Raw genomic sequence first — 20,182 nt, 5'->3', positions numbered from 1 at the left:
ATGTGGGACACACGGATGAAGTTCCTGGCTTTGGCCTGACACAGCACTGCTGTTGCAGCCATCTGGGGAGTGAACCAGTGGATCAATCTCTGTGCCTGTGTGTGTGTGTGTGTGTGTGTGTGTATGTATGTGTGTCCCTCCCTCTATCTCTGTAACTCTTTCAAATAAATAAATAAATAAATTTTTCCAAAAAAAGTAGAGCCAGTATTCAAACCAGGCATTCTGATAAGGGATGTGTGCATCAAGGCAGTGTCTGAACCACTGTGACAACACCTGCCGCACCCCTTCCCATTTTAAATTCTCTACTCAGAAGGCAAGCTCTCCCCGTGTTATGTCCAATTTAGAATAGTAGACTCTTTCAAGGGTCATGATGTATCATGCCTTAATTCCTAAAAGTTAGGTATTATGGACACCAAGGCAAATCCTTACTCTTACCCTAAAGCACACAGCTGGAAGAAAAAGGCCATTTCTATATGTACTCAATAGATACACTGCCAAAGGCAATCTCTTTGCCTCGAAGTTTTTCCAGATTTTAAATTGAGGCTTTCAATGCACAGATCCTCTCATTGATGAAATAGCAACTGTGACTGCAGCACGCGTATTTTTTCACTGTGAAAGATCTTGGAACAGGGTTACTGCCATTCTTGGATTGTGAAAAATGTGATTTTTCCCCCTATCTTCTACCTTACAAAAAAATGCTATTAGAAGCCTGAAAAGGCAGCTTTCTAATCCACACCACTTAAAATAGTTTTGGAATGAGTTGATTTTCTTTTGTATCCTCTCCTTTCTTTCTCTTTTGTGCTATTTATCAGAGAGATCACTAACTCCAGCAAATCTCACACATTCATCTTGGTGCTTATCAGTTGTATATACACCACTTCTATCCACACAAATAACCACACCAAGACCTCACAATCTTGGCTTTTGATTAACGTAGTTTTGAATTAACTTACTTTGGATTAATTTATGTTTGAACAAGATGAACTGTGTTTATGGTAAATGTCTGTTAGCAGAATAGAAAGTGAATTCCCTTTGAAACATAAAGACTCTAGGATGGGCATATGGCAAAACAATGAAGACACCACTTGGGACACCAGCATTCCATGTTGGTATGACTGGGTTTGAGTCCCAGCTTGGCTGCAGATGCCAGCTGCCTTTAGAAGCACCCTGGGAGGCAGCAGATGAGGCTCAAGTAGTTGAGTCCCTGGAGAACCAGATAGTTCCTGGATTCAGCCTGGCCTGGCCCCGCTGGTGTAGGCATTTGGGGGGTGAGGGGTGAACCAGCAGATGGGAGATTTCTCTTTTTCCCTCTCTCCTTCCTCCTCCTCCCTCTTCTCCTCTCCACCCCTACACCCTCTCTCCCTTTCTGCTTTTCAAATAAATAATAATTTTTAAAAGCACACAAACATACAAATTCTAAGGGAGAAAAGGCTATTTTTCTTTACAAACAAAGCACTAGCTTAGCTGTTAATTGTTCTCTGCTTCAGAGATCTGAATGTGTCCCCATCCTTCCTCATTTATGATCACACATATCTCAAAAACTAAATTTGGGCTGGCACCGTGGCTCACTTGGCTAATCCTCCTCTTGCGGCGCCGGCACTCTGGGTGCTAGTCCCGGTTGGGGCGCTGGTTCTGTCCCAGTTGCTCCTCTTCCAGTCCAGCTCTCTTCTGTGGCCCGGGAAGGCAGTGGAGGATGGCCCAAGTGCTTGGGCCCTGCACCTGCATGGGAGACCAGGAGGAAGCACCTGGCTCCTGGCTTCAGATCGGCACAGCGTGCTGGCCGTGGCGGCCATTGGGGGAGTGATCCAACTGAAGGAAGACCTCTCTCTCTTCTCTCTCTCACTGTCTATAACTCTACCTGTCTAAAAAACAAACAAACAAACAAACAAACAAAACTAACTTTGTTGTTTCCTTGGGTGGTTTCTATTTTTGAAAAACAATTGTTTCCTAGTTTTTCTTAATTCCCTTCTTAGGGAGTCCAGTTTGTCTTTGCTTGCCAGGGATATTTCCCTATTAGCACTGAAAATCCTGTGTCCCAGGAAGTCCTTAGTTAAAGGCAGACGAGGACAGTGGTCACTCAGGCTTTACTTCGTGGTCTTACGTTCATTATGGAAGTGTCATTTAGTGTTGCCACTGAGACCACTGAATCTAAACTAAGGCACACCAGTGGTAGCTCTTGAAGCAGCAGTCTGATCTGAGAAGTTGCTAGAAGTACAGATACTCAGAGCCGGCGCCGTGGCTCAATAGGCTAATCCTCCACCTTGCGGCGCCGGCACACCGGGTTCTAGTCCTGGTTGGGGCGCCGGATTCTGTCCCGGTTGCCCCTCTTCCAGGCCAGCTCTCTGCTATGGCCAGGGAGTGCAGTGGAGGATGGCCCAGGTGCTTGGGCCCTGCACCCCATGGGAGACCAGGAAAAGCACCTGGATCCTGGCTCCTGCCATCGGATCAGCGCGGTGCGCCGGCTGCAGTGGCGGCCATTGGAGGGTGATTCAACGGCAAAGGAAGACCTTTCTCTCTGTCTCTCTCTCTCACTGTCCACTCTGCCTGTCAAAAAAAAAAAAAAAAAAAAAAAAAAAAAAAAAAAAAAAAAAAGAAGTACAGATACTCAGACCACACCATGTAATAACAGAATCACACACTTTGGTGTTGGCCTCTTAATTGTTGGATCATAGGAGAGTCAATGAAACAGAAAAAAAAAAAGATTAAAAAACACCGTGTTTTTTAAATGATAATGGAGAAATAACAAGAATGGAAGACTAGGAGACAAAACTAGATAATTTACATTGATATGTCATAGCTATGTCAATTTGAACTTTAATGCCATATAAGGATATGCCCCAATGTTTGACAAACAGGCAGATGCCTTACAGACAAAATTGGATGACATTGTCTATATTTAAAAAATATCAATCATGTAGAAGATGCTGTTCTTGTTGTATTGTGCAGTATTTTTGTAGACTATAGGAGTAGGGAATATAATCACCATTGCCTTTTGGCAGGTAAGGCTCTGCCATGATGAAACGTGGAGGTAGCTTCCTCAGGTGAATACAATCAACCAACATCTCTGGAGTGTTAAGTTTGGCTGAGAAAACTTGCCAAAACTTCCATCCTAACATAAGTCCCTTCTTTATGGATTCCAAGGAGGGGAGAGAGGCCAGATTACTTGATAGAAAAAAAAAATTTAAACTTGAGGCTGGCTCTGTAGCCAGTGGGTTAAGCCACAGCCTTCAGTGCTAGCATCCCATATGGCCACTGGTTTGAATCCTGGTTGCTCCAGTTCTGATCCAGCTCACTGCTAATGCTCCCGGAAGGCAGCAGAAGATGTCCCAGGTAGTTGGGCCCTTGCACTCATGTGGGAGACCTAGATGAAGCTCTGGGCTATTAGCTTTGATCTGGCCCAGCCCTGGCCATTGTGGCCATTTGGAGAATGAGCCAACAGATAGAAGATTTCTTCCTCTATCTCTCCTTCTTTCTGTCTCTCTCTCTCTCTCTCTCTCTCTATATATATATATATATTTATATTTATATATATGTATGTATAACTTTGCCTTTCAAATAAATACATTATTTAAAAAAGAAAAAAATGTAAACCCTACTCAGCATATCTCTCTTAAAGTAGAGACTTTTTATTCCGAGAGAACCCAATTCAAGCCATAGGACCAGTCTCCTAGCTATTGTGGAAACAAGCAGTGTTTGAGGACACAGGTAGTGTCTCTAGGCACCTCTCAACTGCAGATGTGTCAATCACAGAGCACACACAGGTGCTAACATTTAGAATTAGGAAATTTTCCATAAAACTTATCACTCATCGTTTTGTTTTTGGTGATAATCACAGCATGTGGTATAACCGGACATGTCCCTAACACTGCCATGTTCAGTTTGCCTACTTCCCTTATTTACATCTTCTCCCTTTCCCTGTTGGCTATGTGGAGTATGAGGGCACCACAGAGTATGCCTGCTTTTACATGCTGAAAACCCAGTTCACATCAAGTCTATTTTGAGATCAAGGACATTTCAGAGAGGTAGAATCTGAAGATATAAGGTCGATCTCAGCTTCGGTTGGCCAGCTGTGGGCTCTGCTTAACTCCCTGTGAGGAACTGGACACCCTGTGGAGACCTCAGTACTGCAGGACTCTCTGCTCTGTCTTCCTGTTTGGCAGGATTCTCCTGCCTCTTCCACTTCTCATTGTCTCCATTCTCTGTTATCTGATCCAAGTCAATCCTTCTTTAATCTAGCCCCGCCCACCACCTCCCTCTTAGGACTTTTGCAACCATGATCTCACCTGGCAAGCTGATTTGCTAATCTGGTTACCCCAGAATTTGAGTAGTTGATAGGAAAAGTCCAAATTTTGGATAAAATTATCCTATGAAATGAACAGAGAGAGACAGAGATTGAGAGAGGGAGAGACAGATCTTTTATCTACTGATTCACTTCCCAAATGTCTGCAATGGGCAGAGCTGGGCCAATTGAAAGCAAGGAGCCAGAAATTTCTTCTAGGTCTCTCACATGGGTGCAAGGCACTTTGGCCATTTTCTACTGCTTTCCCAGGCACATTAGCAGGGAGCTGCACTGGAAGTGGAACAGCTGAGACTCCATCTCAAATGCTTTTTTATCAGAATAATTTGTTCTAAGTGTTCAACAGTTAACCACTTTTTTCTGTGTATGAAATCTAATCTTAATATAACTGCCTCGAACAAACTGTAATGTGGACACTTTTAAAAAAAAATCTCTGAAGTTTCAGTTTGATGATTGTGTTTTGTAAGTTTTTAGCATAGCTTGTCTTTCTATAATTTCTAATACATATAAGATAACCTGTGTCCATCAAGGAATGAAGGAGATGTAGTAAATATACACAATAGAATACTCAACAGCCATAAAAAGGATGAAATCTTGTTATTTGCAACAACATGTATGTTGCAGCACACACACACAGGAACTCAGTCTTTATACTGTGGTCTTTGGAACATCCACTTCAGCTCCCACTTCCTAGTCCTGTAATTTCCATTTGCTTACTTGATTACTGAGTCTCATAAAAAAGTTCTTACATGACCAAAATCATAGAAATCTAAAGGGCCTTTTATCCCATTGGCTTGGGAAATGTGTAACCCTAAACAGTAGAAGGAAAGGGCAGGTGTTTAGTAGGTTAAGATACCAGTTAAGGTACCCCCATCCCAACCAGAGTACCTGTGTTCAGTAACCACCTCCAGTTCCTGCTAATGTGGCCCCTGGGAGGCAGTGCAGATGGCTCAAGTAATTGTATTCCTACCACCACTGAGACCTGGATTGAGTTCCCAGCTTCAAGTAGCCATTTAGGAAATGAACCAGTCTCCTTCCCTCTCTCCCTCCCCCCCCCCCTTCCCTCTCTTTCCCCTCTCCTCTCTCTCCCTTTCTCTTTACTCTCTCCCAATTAAAAAAATAAAAGAGTACAAAGCAGATCTCCATGCACAGGCAGGCCCAGGCATGGACTATTGTGCTCAATAAATGTTGGTTAAAGTAAATAGAATTGATAGAAAAGAAACTGCCAATAATAATTTCCAAAGATATGTGCTTTGTTTCTTTTTATGGTCATGAAGCATCTTTCTAGACTTTAGAATGTCAGCATGTTTAAGAGGAAGCAGATGTTTTACTCACTTGATAGCAAATTTGAGTGAGACAGATTCATACAGGGAAAAAAAAGTCAGATGCGATTCTGAGGCCTCAGTCTTCAGGAAAGCATGATGAGCACTTGGGGTCATAACATTAATTACTGTTAGCTAGGAGGAAGCTTAAATAACTCCACCTGTGGTTTTTCCACTGAGCTTATGAAGCTGTAACTAGAGGAATACACTTCGTACTTAAACACGTAACTTGGCTGCTCTACATTGGTTATCCAGAATTCAAGTTGTTGATATTTTCTGGAATGCATTCCTATGCTTTGTGGATTTTTAAAAAGTATTTGCAGTGTTTTTTTACAAGATGAGGGTCAAAAATGGGCTATTTGGAATACTGACACATTTCCTTTCATCCTCAATGAAAGCCCCATTGCACAAAGTATTAGCAATCTGTTTTGATGCCAAAGCCAAATAGTGACAGTTGCAATAATGAATATTTGCTACAGGGTGCTGGCGGGAAAATGGCGCAGAAATACAAGCACAAACCATCTCAATCCTTTTTCTTCCCATTGAATCTCACTCATTATTTTCAACTCCCTGTCACATATATTGTGCCTGGAGTCATTGGCTGAATAGTGCAAAGGAATCAGAATCAGCCTTTGGGAAAAATGAAGAAAAGTGAATCATTATCCTACTTTCTCATCTTTTGGAGAGGTGAGGAAAGGTGCAATGAAGAGAGCTATGGTTTATTTTTACCGCTTTGCACAAGAGGTTATCTGGGAACTGTCGATTTTCCCTTTCTCCTCTTTTAAAAATGATTTGATCAATATAGTATTTACAGAAATGGATGATTAGCTGTACATGATTAGCTTGGGTTGTGTTTAGTTTCATTTTAAGTCAAATGTTCAAGATGCTATCTTCAGAATGCATAAAATATCATGACTAATTCAAACTCTTTTACCAAAAAATCTAAATTTTAGTAATAAAAATTAAATGAAGAACAAGTGCAGCTGAGTCAGATTGTGGTTTTTCAAATCGTCATGCTGCCTGACAGCTATGGCATTAGGCAAGTTTCCAAATTTCTGCATACCTCAATTTCTTCTTAGGTCGGGATAAAAATAATGTGCACTTCTTGAGTTTTAGAGGCGTTCTGTGACTTCATATCTGTAAGTGCTTTAATAGTTTCTTTTAATAAATATTTTTTGAGTGTCTAGTCCATGTCAAGTATAAATGCAAGCATATAGCAACAAAGCCAGATTAAGAGTTACTGAGTTATAATTACATTATTATTTCAAGTCATTTCAGGTTGTCTCATAAACTACTTTGCCACTAAGTGCATGATCTATATTTACCAGCTTTCTTATTCCCAGTGGCTTAGAATAGAACTTAACACAAAATAGCTGTTTAATAAATGCTGATGGAATGAAGTTTGAGTCATTGCAATATAGGAAGACAAACACTAGTCTTGGAATTAGGATATGAAATGTCAAGTCGAAATTTCTATTTTAGAGCATTTTTATGACCTTGAATTTTTTTTAAAGAATTGTTTATTTATTTGAAAATCAGAGTTACACAAAGAGAGAAGGAGAAGCAGAGAAAGAGAGAGGTATTCCATCTACTGGTTCACTCCCCAATTGGCCTCAATGGCCAGAGCTGCACCCACCCGAAGCCAGGAGCCAGGAGCCAGGAGCTTCTTCCATGTCTGCCATGTGGGTTCAGGCGCCCAGGTAGTTGGGCCATCTTCTACTGCTTTCCCAGGCCACAGCAGAGAGCTGGATCAGAAGTGCAGCAGCTGGGGCTAGAACTGGTGCCTGCTACACCACAGTGCTGGCCCCGTGACCTTGAAAAATTTAGTGAAACTTCATTAAGAATCAAGAAAACTAATAAAACCACACTAGGCCATTGCAATTCAAATGAGGAACTATTTGTTGACTGACTATAATTCTATTTTTCTTAAATTTAATAAACCTTAATTTTTAAAGTTTTTTATTTATAAAAAAGTGTAATATAACCTATACCCTACACATAGTTCCTTTATTTTTTTAAGATTTAATTTTATTTATTTGAAAGACAGAGTTACAGAGAGAGGTAGAGACAGAGAGAGAGGTCTTCCATCTGCTGGTTCACTCCCCAGATGGCTGCAACGGCCAGAGCTGTGCCGATCTTAAGCCAGGAGCCAGGAGCTTCTTCTGGGTCTCCCATGTAGGTACAGGGACCCAAGGACTTGGGCCATTTTCCATTGCTATTCCAGGCCATAGCAGAGAGCTGGATTGGAAAAGGAGCAGCTGGGACTAGAACCAGCGCCCATGTGGGATGCTGGCACTTCAGGCCAGGGCTTTAACCTGCTGCACCACAGTGCCGTCCCCCTTTATTGTTAACATCTCACCGTACTATGGTACATTTGTCACAACTAATGAACCATTAGCAATATGTTATTATTGACTAAAACCCATACATATTCAGGGTTCTTAAGTTTTTATCTGATGTCCTTTTTTTTTTCTCTCTCTCTCTCTCTCTCCAGGATCCCACATAACAGTTAGTTGTGCCTTCTTTGGCTTCCCTAAACTGGTCCTTAAATTTAAGTTTACTTATCTTATTCTAATGCCTAGACAGGAATTATGGGCACTTAGGACAGGGTGAGAGGGAACCACAGAGATAATTCTTATCACTTCGTATCAAAGAAAGGGACACAGGGCCGGCACTGTGGTGTAGCAGGCTAAGCCTCCGCCTGTGGCTCCCGCGTTCCATATGGGCACCAGTTCTTGTCCTGGCTGCTCCTCTTCAGATCCAGCTGTCTGCTTATAGCCTGGGAAGGTAGTACAGGATGGCTCAAGTGCTTAGGTCCCTGCACCTGCATGGGAGACCTGGAAGAAGCTCCTGTCTCCTGGCTTCAGATCGGCCCAGCTGTGGACATTATGGCCATTTGGGTAGTGAAACTCCCTGTCACTTCCTCTTTCTGTCTGTAACTCTAACTCTCAAATAAATAAATAAAATCTTTAAGAAAAAAGAAACATGTTGTTAACACAATCACACATTTAAGGTTCTAGTTTAATGAGTGGGTAAGCATGGTATGTAAATGGTCGTTGAATGAACCGTATTAAGGGAAATCTGCTGTATGTGCCTTTGTGTACAATATATAGAGCAGTCAGTTTTCTTTGAATAAGGCACAATCTTCAAATATATTTACCTTACTTTTCTGGTTTCAAAAGAGCCCCTTTATCACTCATCTGACAAATAGATGAAAAATCTGTGTCTGGTTATAAGGTTTTGTAACCCTAATTTTAAGGAGTCGAGGTCTGTATATTAAATTTAAAATGAAAGCTGCAACTTTGAATTTCTTTCAGCTTAACTGCAAGCTTAGAACATAACATATCTGTGCTTGCTATACCACAAAGTAGAAGCGCTGGATGTTAAGCAGTTTGTTATATTAATTCCCCTAAGCCTGTCTCACTCAAGGAACTTGCCTTAAGGAATGTCAGTGTTTGACTCAGCCATCGGCAAAAGGAATCTGATGTCTCTAATCTTACGGCGTCTTTGGTATAAATGTACATTATCCTCTGGGGTCAGGAGAAACACTAATAAAGCTGTCACAGAGACTGGAAGATCCATAGTTTTGTTTATTCTATACTTTTGCTAACAAATTTCACCATAAATAGGAAAATTCGCTTAGGATTACTGTGATCTATGCCATGTGCCATTTTCAGATCATGACATAAAATAAACATGTCAGTCAAGAAGGAAAGTTATTAGAAGGCAGGTATTACTAGGAAAATCTTTACCATGGTAGCTTTCAATGAAATAAATACCCACTGCATCACACTGTGGCTTCAGTGTGTGGCCACACTGAGATTAAATATAATATCTGTGTTTACGCTTGTCACTCCCCATACAGCTGCTTATAAGAACACTTCAGTGGTTTTAGCCCACTGCTGCTTCTGACCTTACTGTGGAGAATCAGTCATGGCCAAGAGCATCATTCACAGCATTTTTTTTTTTCCAAACTCCTGATTCCATGAAATATTTTGCCCTGATTCACTCTACAAGGGTGCTTCCAAAAAGTTTATGGAAAATGGAATTGAAAGATAAGTTTATTTTGCTGCAAAATAATTTTGAAATCTATGCAGGTTTTTCTTTATATTCATTTTCCTTGAACTTTTTGAAGACTTCCTATAAACTTCTTGTCTGACCTTGGGAAATTTCCTTACGTTCTGGAATTTCCTGTTTTACAGCTGCAAAGGCTGAATTAGGTTATTTTGTAAGCATGATTTTTTAATTTGCTGCTATGGTCATTTATTAACCATTCATAGGCACATACACATATATATTTAAAAAATCATTTGTTTTACTGGAGACAGTTAACAACTAAAGGACCCTCTTAAAGTTGTAATATTTTTCTGCCATCTCTGGATTTTCAGAGATATCTGGGTGTTATGTGATGTTTTAATAATGGAAAGTTAGCAGGCAAGTAAAACTTCAGTGTCCAAGGGAATAAATGCATAAAAATAGCAAAACTTGGCATTAACGAAATTGTATTTTTTTCTAGTGATGAGACACTAATTTTCGGTGTGATTTTTTTTTAAACATTATTGGTAAATATTTTTTATAACAATGACTGAGACTTACTTACGATCTTCCCAGCTAAATGAGTGATTAAGGGTGTGTGAAGTGTCTGGTGAAGGAAGCGAGATCCGGATGAATCCTTTTGTACAGCAGCCCCTCCCAAAGGCCCGTGTCTCTTCTTATTTCTTACTTTATATGTAGGAATGTGGCGATACAGGACCTCTTCCTGTGTTCCCACCCCTACAGCTGTACCAAAGGGGACACCCGAGGTAAAAGGCAGCCTGTACCTGCAGTCAACCCTTCATAATACGAGCTAATGAGAAGCAAGTGTTCATGGAGACCACACCTCCTTGCAGGCATGCCACTGTTCTTTATATCCGCTGGCCAACCCATGCACCAAGCACATTTCAGTGCGTCCTTAAATAGCTGTAACAGCACTTAGAATGACATATGGAATGACAGTTCCAAGTGCAGCTGCAGCTGGAAAAGTTCGCATAGGGCGATAAGGAACCAATTGAGGGTCACAAATAAGAACATTAAGAGTAGGTAGGATCTGAGTGTAGGGCTTATCTGAAATCCATTACTGGGGTTGGCAAACATCACTGACATGGTGATTGGCGTCCTTGGGAGGAGAGCTGTGTGAACCCAAGTGAAGTTAGGTCAGAGTAGTTTCACTTTGAAGGCTAATCTCTCCAGATTCAGTATCAGACTTTGGAGCCAGGAGGTTGTAGGGTTACAGTGCATCAACAATTTCCTGGTCATCAAATTCTTGGAATGATGTGATGTTAGCATGGTATGATCAGTCTGTGAATTCCTGGTGAATTGTGGCTATTTGGGTATTTGTACCAGCAACTTCTCGTACACAGCCTGATAAAGAACATATTTAATAAACATTCCGTACTAGAATTCCTGTAATTTTGATATTGATGATTTTTGTGCCTAGTGTTGAATTATAACTCCCGATAGAGTAATGATTTTCTGAACTGCTGATCTAGACAAAGCAATTGTGACATTAAGAGTCCCATATGTTTTTCATAAGCAAATACAAAAGTATCTTTACTTGTGTTTCATTCAACAGATGGAATTTAGAAGTCAAATAGACAAGTAGTAAGGAAAAAGAAAAAATGTATTAAAAGCATTTATCCTCTATGATAATTTTAAAAACCTATCTTTGTAGAAATACATTATACAACATATAATACATTGTAACCATTATTTTATTAAGGCCACATGTTAACAAGAGAAATTTGTGGGTATATTTATTTACCCCACAAATTATTTGTAAATACTCTTTGTGCATATTTTGAAGAATTGTTTGAATGTTTTATTTCAATATGTGAATTAGGTGTGGTCAGCTTATAAATTTCCTTATGAAGTGATTGATACAAGGTTGGCAAGCAGCAGTTGCAAGCTATTCTTAACATTATTAGCAGAATCCAGTATTAGTGATACATTTCCAAATAGGGAAACTAATGCCATTGTCCCCCTCTCCTTTCTTGTGCTATTTTGAATGCAGACAGTACCGCAGGGACACCAGCAATATCAACGACGACAACTGTGGAAATCCGCAAAAGCAGTGTTATGACAACTGAGATCACCTCTAAAGTGGAAAAAAGCCCCACGACAGCCACTGGCAATAGCTCATGTCCTTCCACGGAGACGGAGGAAGAGAAGGCAAAACGGCTCCTTTACTGTTCGCTATGCAAGGTTGCTGTCAACTCCGCCTCACAGCTGGAGGCGCACAACAGTGGTGAGATGCAGCAATTTCTTTTCTGTCTCAACAGCTCTGCAATTATCTTCCTCTGAATAGATTAGATATTTTGCAGCAGGGGACAAGGGGGTGGCGAAAAACTGGCAATTATTACATGGAATTCATTAATCATTAAAAAATAAAAGTGACAAGCCAAGTGTCATTTATGGCAGGGAACGATTTCCAGGGCTTGCAGGCCATGGAGTGTGTGTGTGTGTGTGTGTGAGTGCGCGTTACTTAACGTCAGGAGATATGATAAGATAAAATTCTCAAGTGCGTTTTGCATTTTCATAATTCCTATATTGTTTATGTATTTCTGTGCACTCACATCTACAGGAAGTATCCTAGAATTGTACCATAATATTGCTGCAATATATGGCTGCGTAACTCCACACACCCTTTTGGTTAAAACCCCTCTATTATGATAATTATATCAAATCATATTATCTGTGTTATAAGTCTGTGTGATGAAGACCAGTAAACTCAAGAAAGTCTATATTACACACAGCAGTTGAGCGACTGATGTATGGTCTTTACATGGAACTTGAGGGTTCTCAAAGAGTTAATAGAGATGGAATTAAAAGATGAATCTATTCTGGTGCAAGAAATTTTGAAACCTATGAATGGGGTTTTTATGAACTTTTTGAAAATCACCTGTATGTATAGATTTCCAAATTTTTTGCACCAATATAAGCTTATCTTCTAATTGCATTTTTCTTGAGCTTTTTAAAGTGCATTATGTTAGATTTTCTGTTCCCAACAACTTAAAGTCATTATTTTTCATTTCAATGAGATTCAGATAAGAAAGAATACATGACCAGGTAAGTGATAGAACCATGATTTAAGCCCAGTCTCAAACTCCAAATTTTAATAGCAGAATATACTGAAACACAAACATGCCAGAATAAACTGCTTTCCCAATATATTTTTGGGCCATTCAGCTGTTCTTTTTGTTGGGTATGTGTGTGTCTGTGTGTATCTTTCACTAAAACACACGCCCTGTGTATATATATGTATGTATAGATATAATGGATATGTATTATGTGTACAAAAATATCACATACCTCTCTCTCCCTACACACACACACACACACACACACACACCCCAGATTTTCTGTAAAGTCCAGTGTCATTGCCAAGCTGAACTTTCCTCTGAGAGACAGGGTTCATTGCCAAGATTCTGTCAGCAGCTATGATAGAAGATGAATCATTTGTGAATCATGCCCCAAGCTTATACTGCAGCTGTATGTTGAGTCACTGACCAGTCATTTGCTGTACTAGTAATTTGCAAATATTGACTTCAAGACTCCAGGGAGTAATTGCAGATAGAGAACAATTCCTTCAGCACATATCTTCCCTCTAGCATATAACATTAGCTGTAGCTGGAAAGAATTCATGAGTTCAGGGACTGAGAAACACAGAAAAGCATCTGGCCCCAAGTCAGAATCCGCACTATGCAGATTTGCCACATGTTTACTTGTGCAAATCCATTTCTTACTGTATGTAAGAGGCTTGTGTGTATGTGCACATCATGGGAAGTCCACTTATTCCTCAAGAATTCTTGATCTTTTTTCGTAGTGATGAAAAAACACATTCATTTTGAGGAGGGATCAAATAAACCATGCACTTTGAGGCCAGGGTTCATTTATCAAGAATTTGAGAGTCCTTGAATTCTTATCAGAAACATCGAAAGAATGTAATGTATATGAATGAAACTGACATTTTGAGGTTTGATTATTATTTACAGCCTTCATCTCTACTGTTGAGAAACAATTTTTTTCTTCTATTTGTTGAATTCTTTATTTAGCAGAGGGTTAAGCTGGTGATTATAAAATAAACTGAAAGTGTGTCATTATAAAAATCAGGAGAAAAAATAAGGCAGGAAGGAGTCCGGGGAGTTGAAGGAGGTGAATGGCTGTCACCTCCTTCTTGGATCCTAATATAGGAGTCTTCCCAGAGAACCTTCACCTCCTCCGAGGGCTGCAGACGCTCCCTCGGCTGCCCCGGGGGTCTCCTCATCCCCTTAATTCCCTCTCTGCATCAGAGATCTTTTTCTGTTTGGAAACCGCCCACCCCGACATTGTGGGCCTAATGACTAGCTCGCTGTGTCAGGACTACTAGAGTCAGCAAAGGAAAAAAGGAAAACACACAAGGCCGCCTCTGTCTGCTCCCTTTGACCTCCGGAGTCAGCTCTGTTATTTGTAACTGCAGTAGTGTTGAGAGGCCCATTATGTCGGGGACTTTCACTAGATGCAGATGAATGTGATACAATCCTGCCTGCATCCGAGCAACCTGCTGTCCACACACTGACTTCCTCTGGGGTGAGTGTGATGAGAGAGGCTCCATATGTGCCTACTCTCCTGCCAGGAGCCGGGCAGCAGTAGCCAGAGTCATCGCAGGATTACTGCGATGTGTTGCTACTCAGATTCTCACAGAAGCAGACTCTGAGACAAGGATTACAGGGCAAATTGTTTTTGTTTTGTTTTGTTTTGTTTTCATAGAGGTGAAGGAAACAGATTAGAGGACCAACAAGATCCATCATTTAGCCAGTTTCCAACCTAGGCAACCAGAGCCTACCAAACAAAACCTTTAAGGTCATGACCCATGCTCTGTTTCACTGTTATGTGTATTTTTTTAAAATATAGATTTATTTATTATTTGAAAGGCAGAGTGACAGAGAGAGGGACAGGAGGAGAGAGAGAGAAAGAGAGAACGAGCGAGAACACTCCCATCTGTTAGTTCACTCTCCAAATGACTGCTATGGCCAAGACTGAGCCAGACTGAAGTCAGGAGCCTTGAATTCCATCCAGATCTCCCACATGGGTGCTGGGGCCTATGTACTTGGGCCGTCTTCTGCTGCTTTCCCAGGTGCTTTAGCATTGAGCAGGATGGGAAGTGGAGCAGCTAGGACTTGAACAGGCACACAAATACAGCTGCCCACAATGCCAGCCCCAACGTCTCACTGTTTCAAAGATAAAAACTGCAGCTGGCTACATAGAATGCCAGAGTTGAATTAATCTCAGTGGTCCCTACATCGGTTGTTTGGAATATAGCCCTACAGTGTTTCTGGGGCATTGTTCTTCCTCTGACATTATTTAAAGTGCCCAGCTCGTGTGCAAGAGGAAAGCTCATTTAATTGTTGTTTCCTCAACTCACCTTGAGGCACCCTCTTACTGTCTGCACTCAGGGAGCACCCAGTCACTGCCTCACTGCCCTCTGCAGGCACCACTACCCTCCAACGTGACTCAAAGGAATGTTCCCTCTTTCTTCCAGGGTCAGGTGTTAGGAAACCTCTGGGAAGGCTGGGTTGTGTTTTCTTTTATTTATTTATTTTTTGTTTGTTTGGCAGGCAGAGTTAGACAGTGAGAGAGACAGACAGAGAGAAAGGTCTTCCTTCCATTGGTTCACCAGTGGCAGCCACGGCCGGTGCGCTGTGCCGATCCGAAGCCAGGAGCCAGGTGCTTTCTCCTGGTCTCCCATGCAGGTGCAGGGCCCAAGCACTTGGACCATCCTCCACTGCCTTCCCGGGCCACAGCAGAGAGCTGTAGTAGAAGAGGAGCAACCGGGACAGAATCTGGCGACCCAACCGGGACTAGAACCCGGGATGCCGGCGCCGCAGGCAGAGGATTAGCCCTAGTGAGCTGCGGCACCGGCCGCAGGTTGTGTTTTCCAGGCAACCTGTTTATAGGCCAATTTTGATAGAAGCAGCCAGGCTGCAGGTGGGGAGATACTTATCCTGCATCTGAGTAACAATTCTAAGGATTTTTTTTTTCCTCTTCAGAAGCATATTATGTAGAGACAGGAAATACAATCTGTAACATGGAGTGTAGAATTAAGCACCTATGGACTGCCCCTGGGAACCCAATGATTTTTCTTTCAAACACGTTCGTTTTTAAATCTTGAAAAATGCATTCTGAGCTATAAACAACTGACCACAAGCAAATTTGGGGAATAAAATTTCCATTCACCACCGTTTGTTGTATGATCCAATAGAATGGACTGCAAGTGATCAAACCTGATTTTGAAATTAATGGAAAATCAATTAATACTGAATAATTAGATATGCAAATTTTTATGTGAACTTGAGCAAGGAGATAATGTTTTCCATGTCTTTTTCTCTCCCTGTCCCTCAGTCTTTCTGCCTTCAGTGGAATTAAGAGGTCATGTGGCAACATTTACAGATCCAGCATGATGCCACAATAATTAGTATGACCACAGCTGCTGGATTTATTTAGGGGTCAGTTGTATTATTTCATTTGTTTTTTGTTTTTCTTTTTCACCATTTGAGGTGACAGTTAATTGATCTGTGCTCCATGACATCTACATCCAAGAGTAGAACACAGACATTCTTGTTTTGATTTTTTGAAGTGAAGTAGCTCCTCTGAACTAACTAGCAGAGTGCACAAAGTTATCCAAGAATGTTTAAAATACCTTAGGATGTGGGGCAGGTGTCGTGGTATAGTAGGTTAATCCTCAGCCTGTGGTGGCAGCATCCCATATGGGCGCTGGTTCTAGTTCTGGCTGCTCTGTCTCCAGTCCAGCTCTCTGCTGTGGCCTGGGAAAGCAGTGGAAAATGGCTCAAGTCCTTGGGCCCCTGCACCCGCATGGGAGACAAGGAAGAAGCACCTGGCTCCTGGCTTCAGATTGGCGCAGCTCTGGCCATTGCGGCTATTTGGAGAGCCAACAGAAGGAAGACCTTTCTGTCTGTCTCTCCCTCTCACTGTAACTCTAACTCTCAAATAAAATAAATAAAATCTTTAAAAAAAATACCTTAGGAGGACATTGTCCTTTCACAAAATCCAGAATTCCTCTTGGCATTTGCATGCTATAGACACAGATGTTAACAAAAGATGTGTTTTGTTTTTCCTGTAATGAAACCCGCCCCCCTCCCCACTTCAAAGATCCTAGTAGGCAATGATTTGTTTAGCTTATTTTGATGGTTTTCTCTATCCAATTACAAAATAAACCTTTTTTAAAAAAGTCAGAATTATAGAGAGAGAGAAGGAGAGGCTGAGAGAGAGAGAGCGAGAGCGAGGTCTTCCATCTGCTGGTTCACTCCCCATTAGCTGCAATGGCTGGAGCTGCACCGATCCAAAACCAGGAGCCAGGAGCTTCTTCCAAGTCTCCCATGCAGGCGCAGGGGCCCAAGCACTTTGGCCATCTTCTACTGCTTTCCTCGGCCATAGCAGAAAGCTGGATGGGAAGTGGAGCAGCTGGGACTTGAACCGGCACCCATATGGGATACTGGCACTGCAGGTGGTGGCTTTACCCACTATGCCACAGCACCAACCTCCTTCCTCCATCAAAAACAAAACAAAAACAAAACACCAACTTTGAAGCATTTTGTAGTTGAAGCTTAGCACAAATTTGGGCAGATATTTCTGGTAATCACTAAGTAGCAGCGTCGATAATTTTCACTAAACTCATTCCAGTTTTTGATCCCTTGATGGAGTTTATTCTATCCCTCACTGAGCTTTAGTATACACAGAGAAGACTACTATGAAAGAGCACATTAAATTACATTTTGAAATGCTTAGAGACTTATAAACAAAAATAGCTCTACAAGGAGAAAGAGATTGACTAAAATTCATCAAGCTCATGGGGCAATGAAGAATAATGCTGAAAACTACTAATGCATTTAACATAACAACCAGGAAATCAAAGAATTTCCTTTTCTTTCTTTTTTTTTTTAAAGATATATTTATTTACTTGAAGGAGTTACACACAGAGAGAAGGAGAGGCGGGGATGGGGCGGGGTGTCTTCCAATTGCTGGTTCACTTCCCAGTTGGCTGCAACGACTGGAGCTGTGCAGATCTGGAGCCAGGAGCCAGGAACTTGCTCCAGGTCTCCCATGTGGGTGCGGGGGCCCAAGGACTTGGGCCATCTTCTACTGCTTTCCCAGGCCATAGCAGAGAGCTGGATCGGAAGTGGAGCAGCCGGGTCTCGAACCAGCGCCCATAAGGGATGCCGGTGCTTCAGACCAGGGCATTAACCTGCTACCTCACAGTGCCGGCCCCACAGAAATTTCCTTTTCTACAACTCAGAAAATTAAGGCACAAAGAAACTTATGCTCACTAAGCTAACGATTCAAATCTGAAACACTCCTTTAAGTCAGTCAGGTGTGGTTGGTGTTTATGTCATTGATATTAAGGTTCCAAAATTATCAGCCATGCCTACCCAGCACCTATAATGGTAAATCTGCAGTTTGATTGGAGATAAAAGGAGAGACCACCCTATCCCAATTCTGTTCTTGTGCCTTCTTTAAATTTTCTGCAAATGATAAAGCAACAGTCAAGCCTCATAAGCCTTGTTCCACCTCCCCCTGCAATACATTTTTGAGTACTACAGCAGTACTATCTTAGCCATTTAATTTTTTTTTTATTTGACAGAGTTAGACAGTGAGCGAGAGAGACAGAGAGAAAGGTCTTCCTTCCATTGGTTCACCCCCCAAATGGCCCCTACCGCCGGAGCTACACCAATCCGAAGCCAGTAGCCAGGAGCTTCCTCCTAGTCTCCCATGCGAGTGCAGGGCCCAAGCACTTGGGCCATCCTCCACTGCCCTCCCTGGCCACAGAAGAGAGCTGGACTGGAAGAGGAGCAACCGGGACTAGAACCCAGTGCCCACATGGGATGCTGGCGCCGCAGGCGGAGTATTAGCCAAGTGAGCCACGGTGCAGGCCCCAGCCATTTAAATTTAAATAAATTTCAACTTCAGTGGTCTCATTTCAATGGCTCAAGAGCCACCCATGGCTAATGGCTACTCGGTTAGCCCTGAGTCTAATGTACTAAAGCTATAATTCACAAGTAATATGTTTGTGGGGTTGGGGTTGTGATAGTAGAGAATTTGGACTCTGTTACATCGCCGGCAATATTCAGGGTTATTTCACATTCGGTTATCTCTCACTTGTTTACCACCACAAAAAGTGACTTCAGAGATATGGCAAAATGCATTTTCCGGCCAGGCAGTTTTTCAGGATTGTTCTTGTGGTTTAGCAGGTAACACAGTGGAAGGCTCTACCCCTGTTACTTTTCCTGCCCATGCCTCATATAAAGTCGTTGGTGTTCAGAACATTTCAGGACAATGAAACAAGGGAATGTGTTGGTGGTGAGGGTATGGGGCTTGAAGTGGAGGACTGGGTAGTTTTTCACTTTTCACCTTACACCTTTTTGTACTTGAATTTTCTATCAAAAGTGTCTGCCACTTTCATTTAAAAATTTAAAAAGTAAAGCTAGTTTACATAAAGAGGAAACAAAAACAGATATTATCAGTCACTAAGACAGTATCATACACCAATTACACTACAGCATTGTGAATAATTGGTTTATGTATTGGTTACTGAGTGTTAATTTTGTGAGGACGTTTTTGCTAGACTCTCTTGGGGCATGCTTCACACATGGCATGCTTCAGGCTCTTAAGGCCTTGTTTAAGGTGATGAGAGGAGTGCCCAAGGGTATTGTGGAGTACATGTTTAAAGTAACAGGGAAAGCCCCCATCAGTGTTTTCCAGGCATATGGATAAAAGAGACTTGCTACATGCCTCATATTCCCCCTCACCTGCTGGGATTTCAAGGGTTATGTCCATGTGGATGCCATACGTGTATCTCTTTCAAGTCAACCCTTGGGTTGGGTCCCTCAGCCTGCAGAGTTCTCTGGGATTCCTTTGGCTTTCTGGGTGTATCTTGTGGGTTGTCTCTCACCCCATCACTGTTTCATAGCTTTCCCTCAGGGGCCTTTTCTAATGTTAAAAATGAAATTCTCCTTTCCTCTGTGTTTTAGATCTCTCCTTTCCCTTTTCAGTTCCTCTGCAAATTGCACTTTAGCTACATTACTGGCATGTCTGCGAATTAGTTTCAATCAGAGAACTTACAGGAATAACTCAATTTTTGCTCACTTGGGGAATTACTTGGGAACCTGATACCATGGATGCCATTAAGTGTGCTGATATGTTGATAAAATAGGTCAAAATGTTGTTCTATGAGGCAAAAAACAAACCGAACTAACATGGAAAACAACATACGATAAAGGAAGTTAGGGTAAAACAAGGTTAACTTGACATTTAAAGATTTGAAAAAGAACACATGGAGGGCTTCGATGCTAATTACACATTTCAAGTACACAGAGTGGAGAGAACTTTGAGACAAACAAGTTAGAATATAACAAGATTATACTGAATAACATAAATGAGCACATAAAATCACCTTTTCACTTGGCTATTTTTATTAAGATTGACTACTTTTCCCCATTTTATCTGTAAGCTGAATTACTGAACTTGTCGATGA

The 20,182-nt window shown here is 41.6% G+C and overlaps 1 protein-coding gene across 8 annotated transcripts in view; it reads left to right on the top strand.

The window, feature by feature from the left end:
• Window positions 1-20,182, top strand: part of ZNF385D (zinc finger protein 385D) — a 1,067,118-nt gene that overhangs the window by 1,033,358 nt on the left and 13,578 nt on the right. For all 8 annotated transcript variants that reach the window (XM_051858856.2, XM_051858858.2, XM_051858860.2 and 5 more), the window contains one exon: window positions 11,669-11,902. In XM_051858856.2, coding sequence (XP_051714816.1) covers window positions 11,669-11,902 — 234 coding nt within the window. The remainder of the gene's footprint in view (window positions 1-11,668; window positions 11,903-20,182) is intronic.

Source organism: Oryctolagus cuniculus, chromosome 4, assembly GCF_964237555.1.
Source record: "Oryctolagus cuniculus chromosome 4, mOryCun1.1, whole genome shotgun sequence".
NCBI lineage: Eukaryota > Metazoa > Chordata > Mammalia > Lagomorpha > Leporidae > Oryctolagus > Oryctolagus cuniculus.
This window is presented reverse-complemented; position numbering and strand designations above follow the sequence as displayed.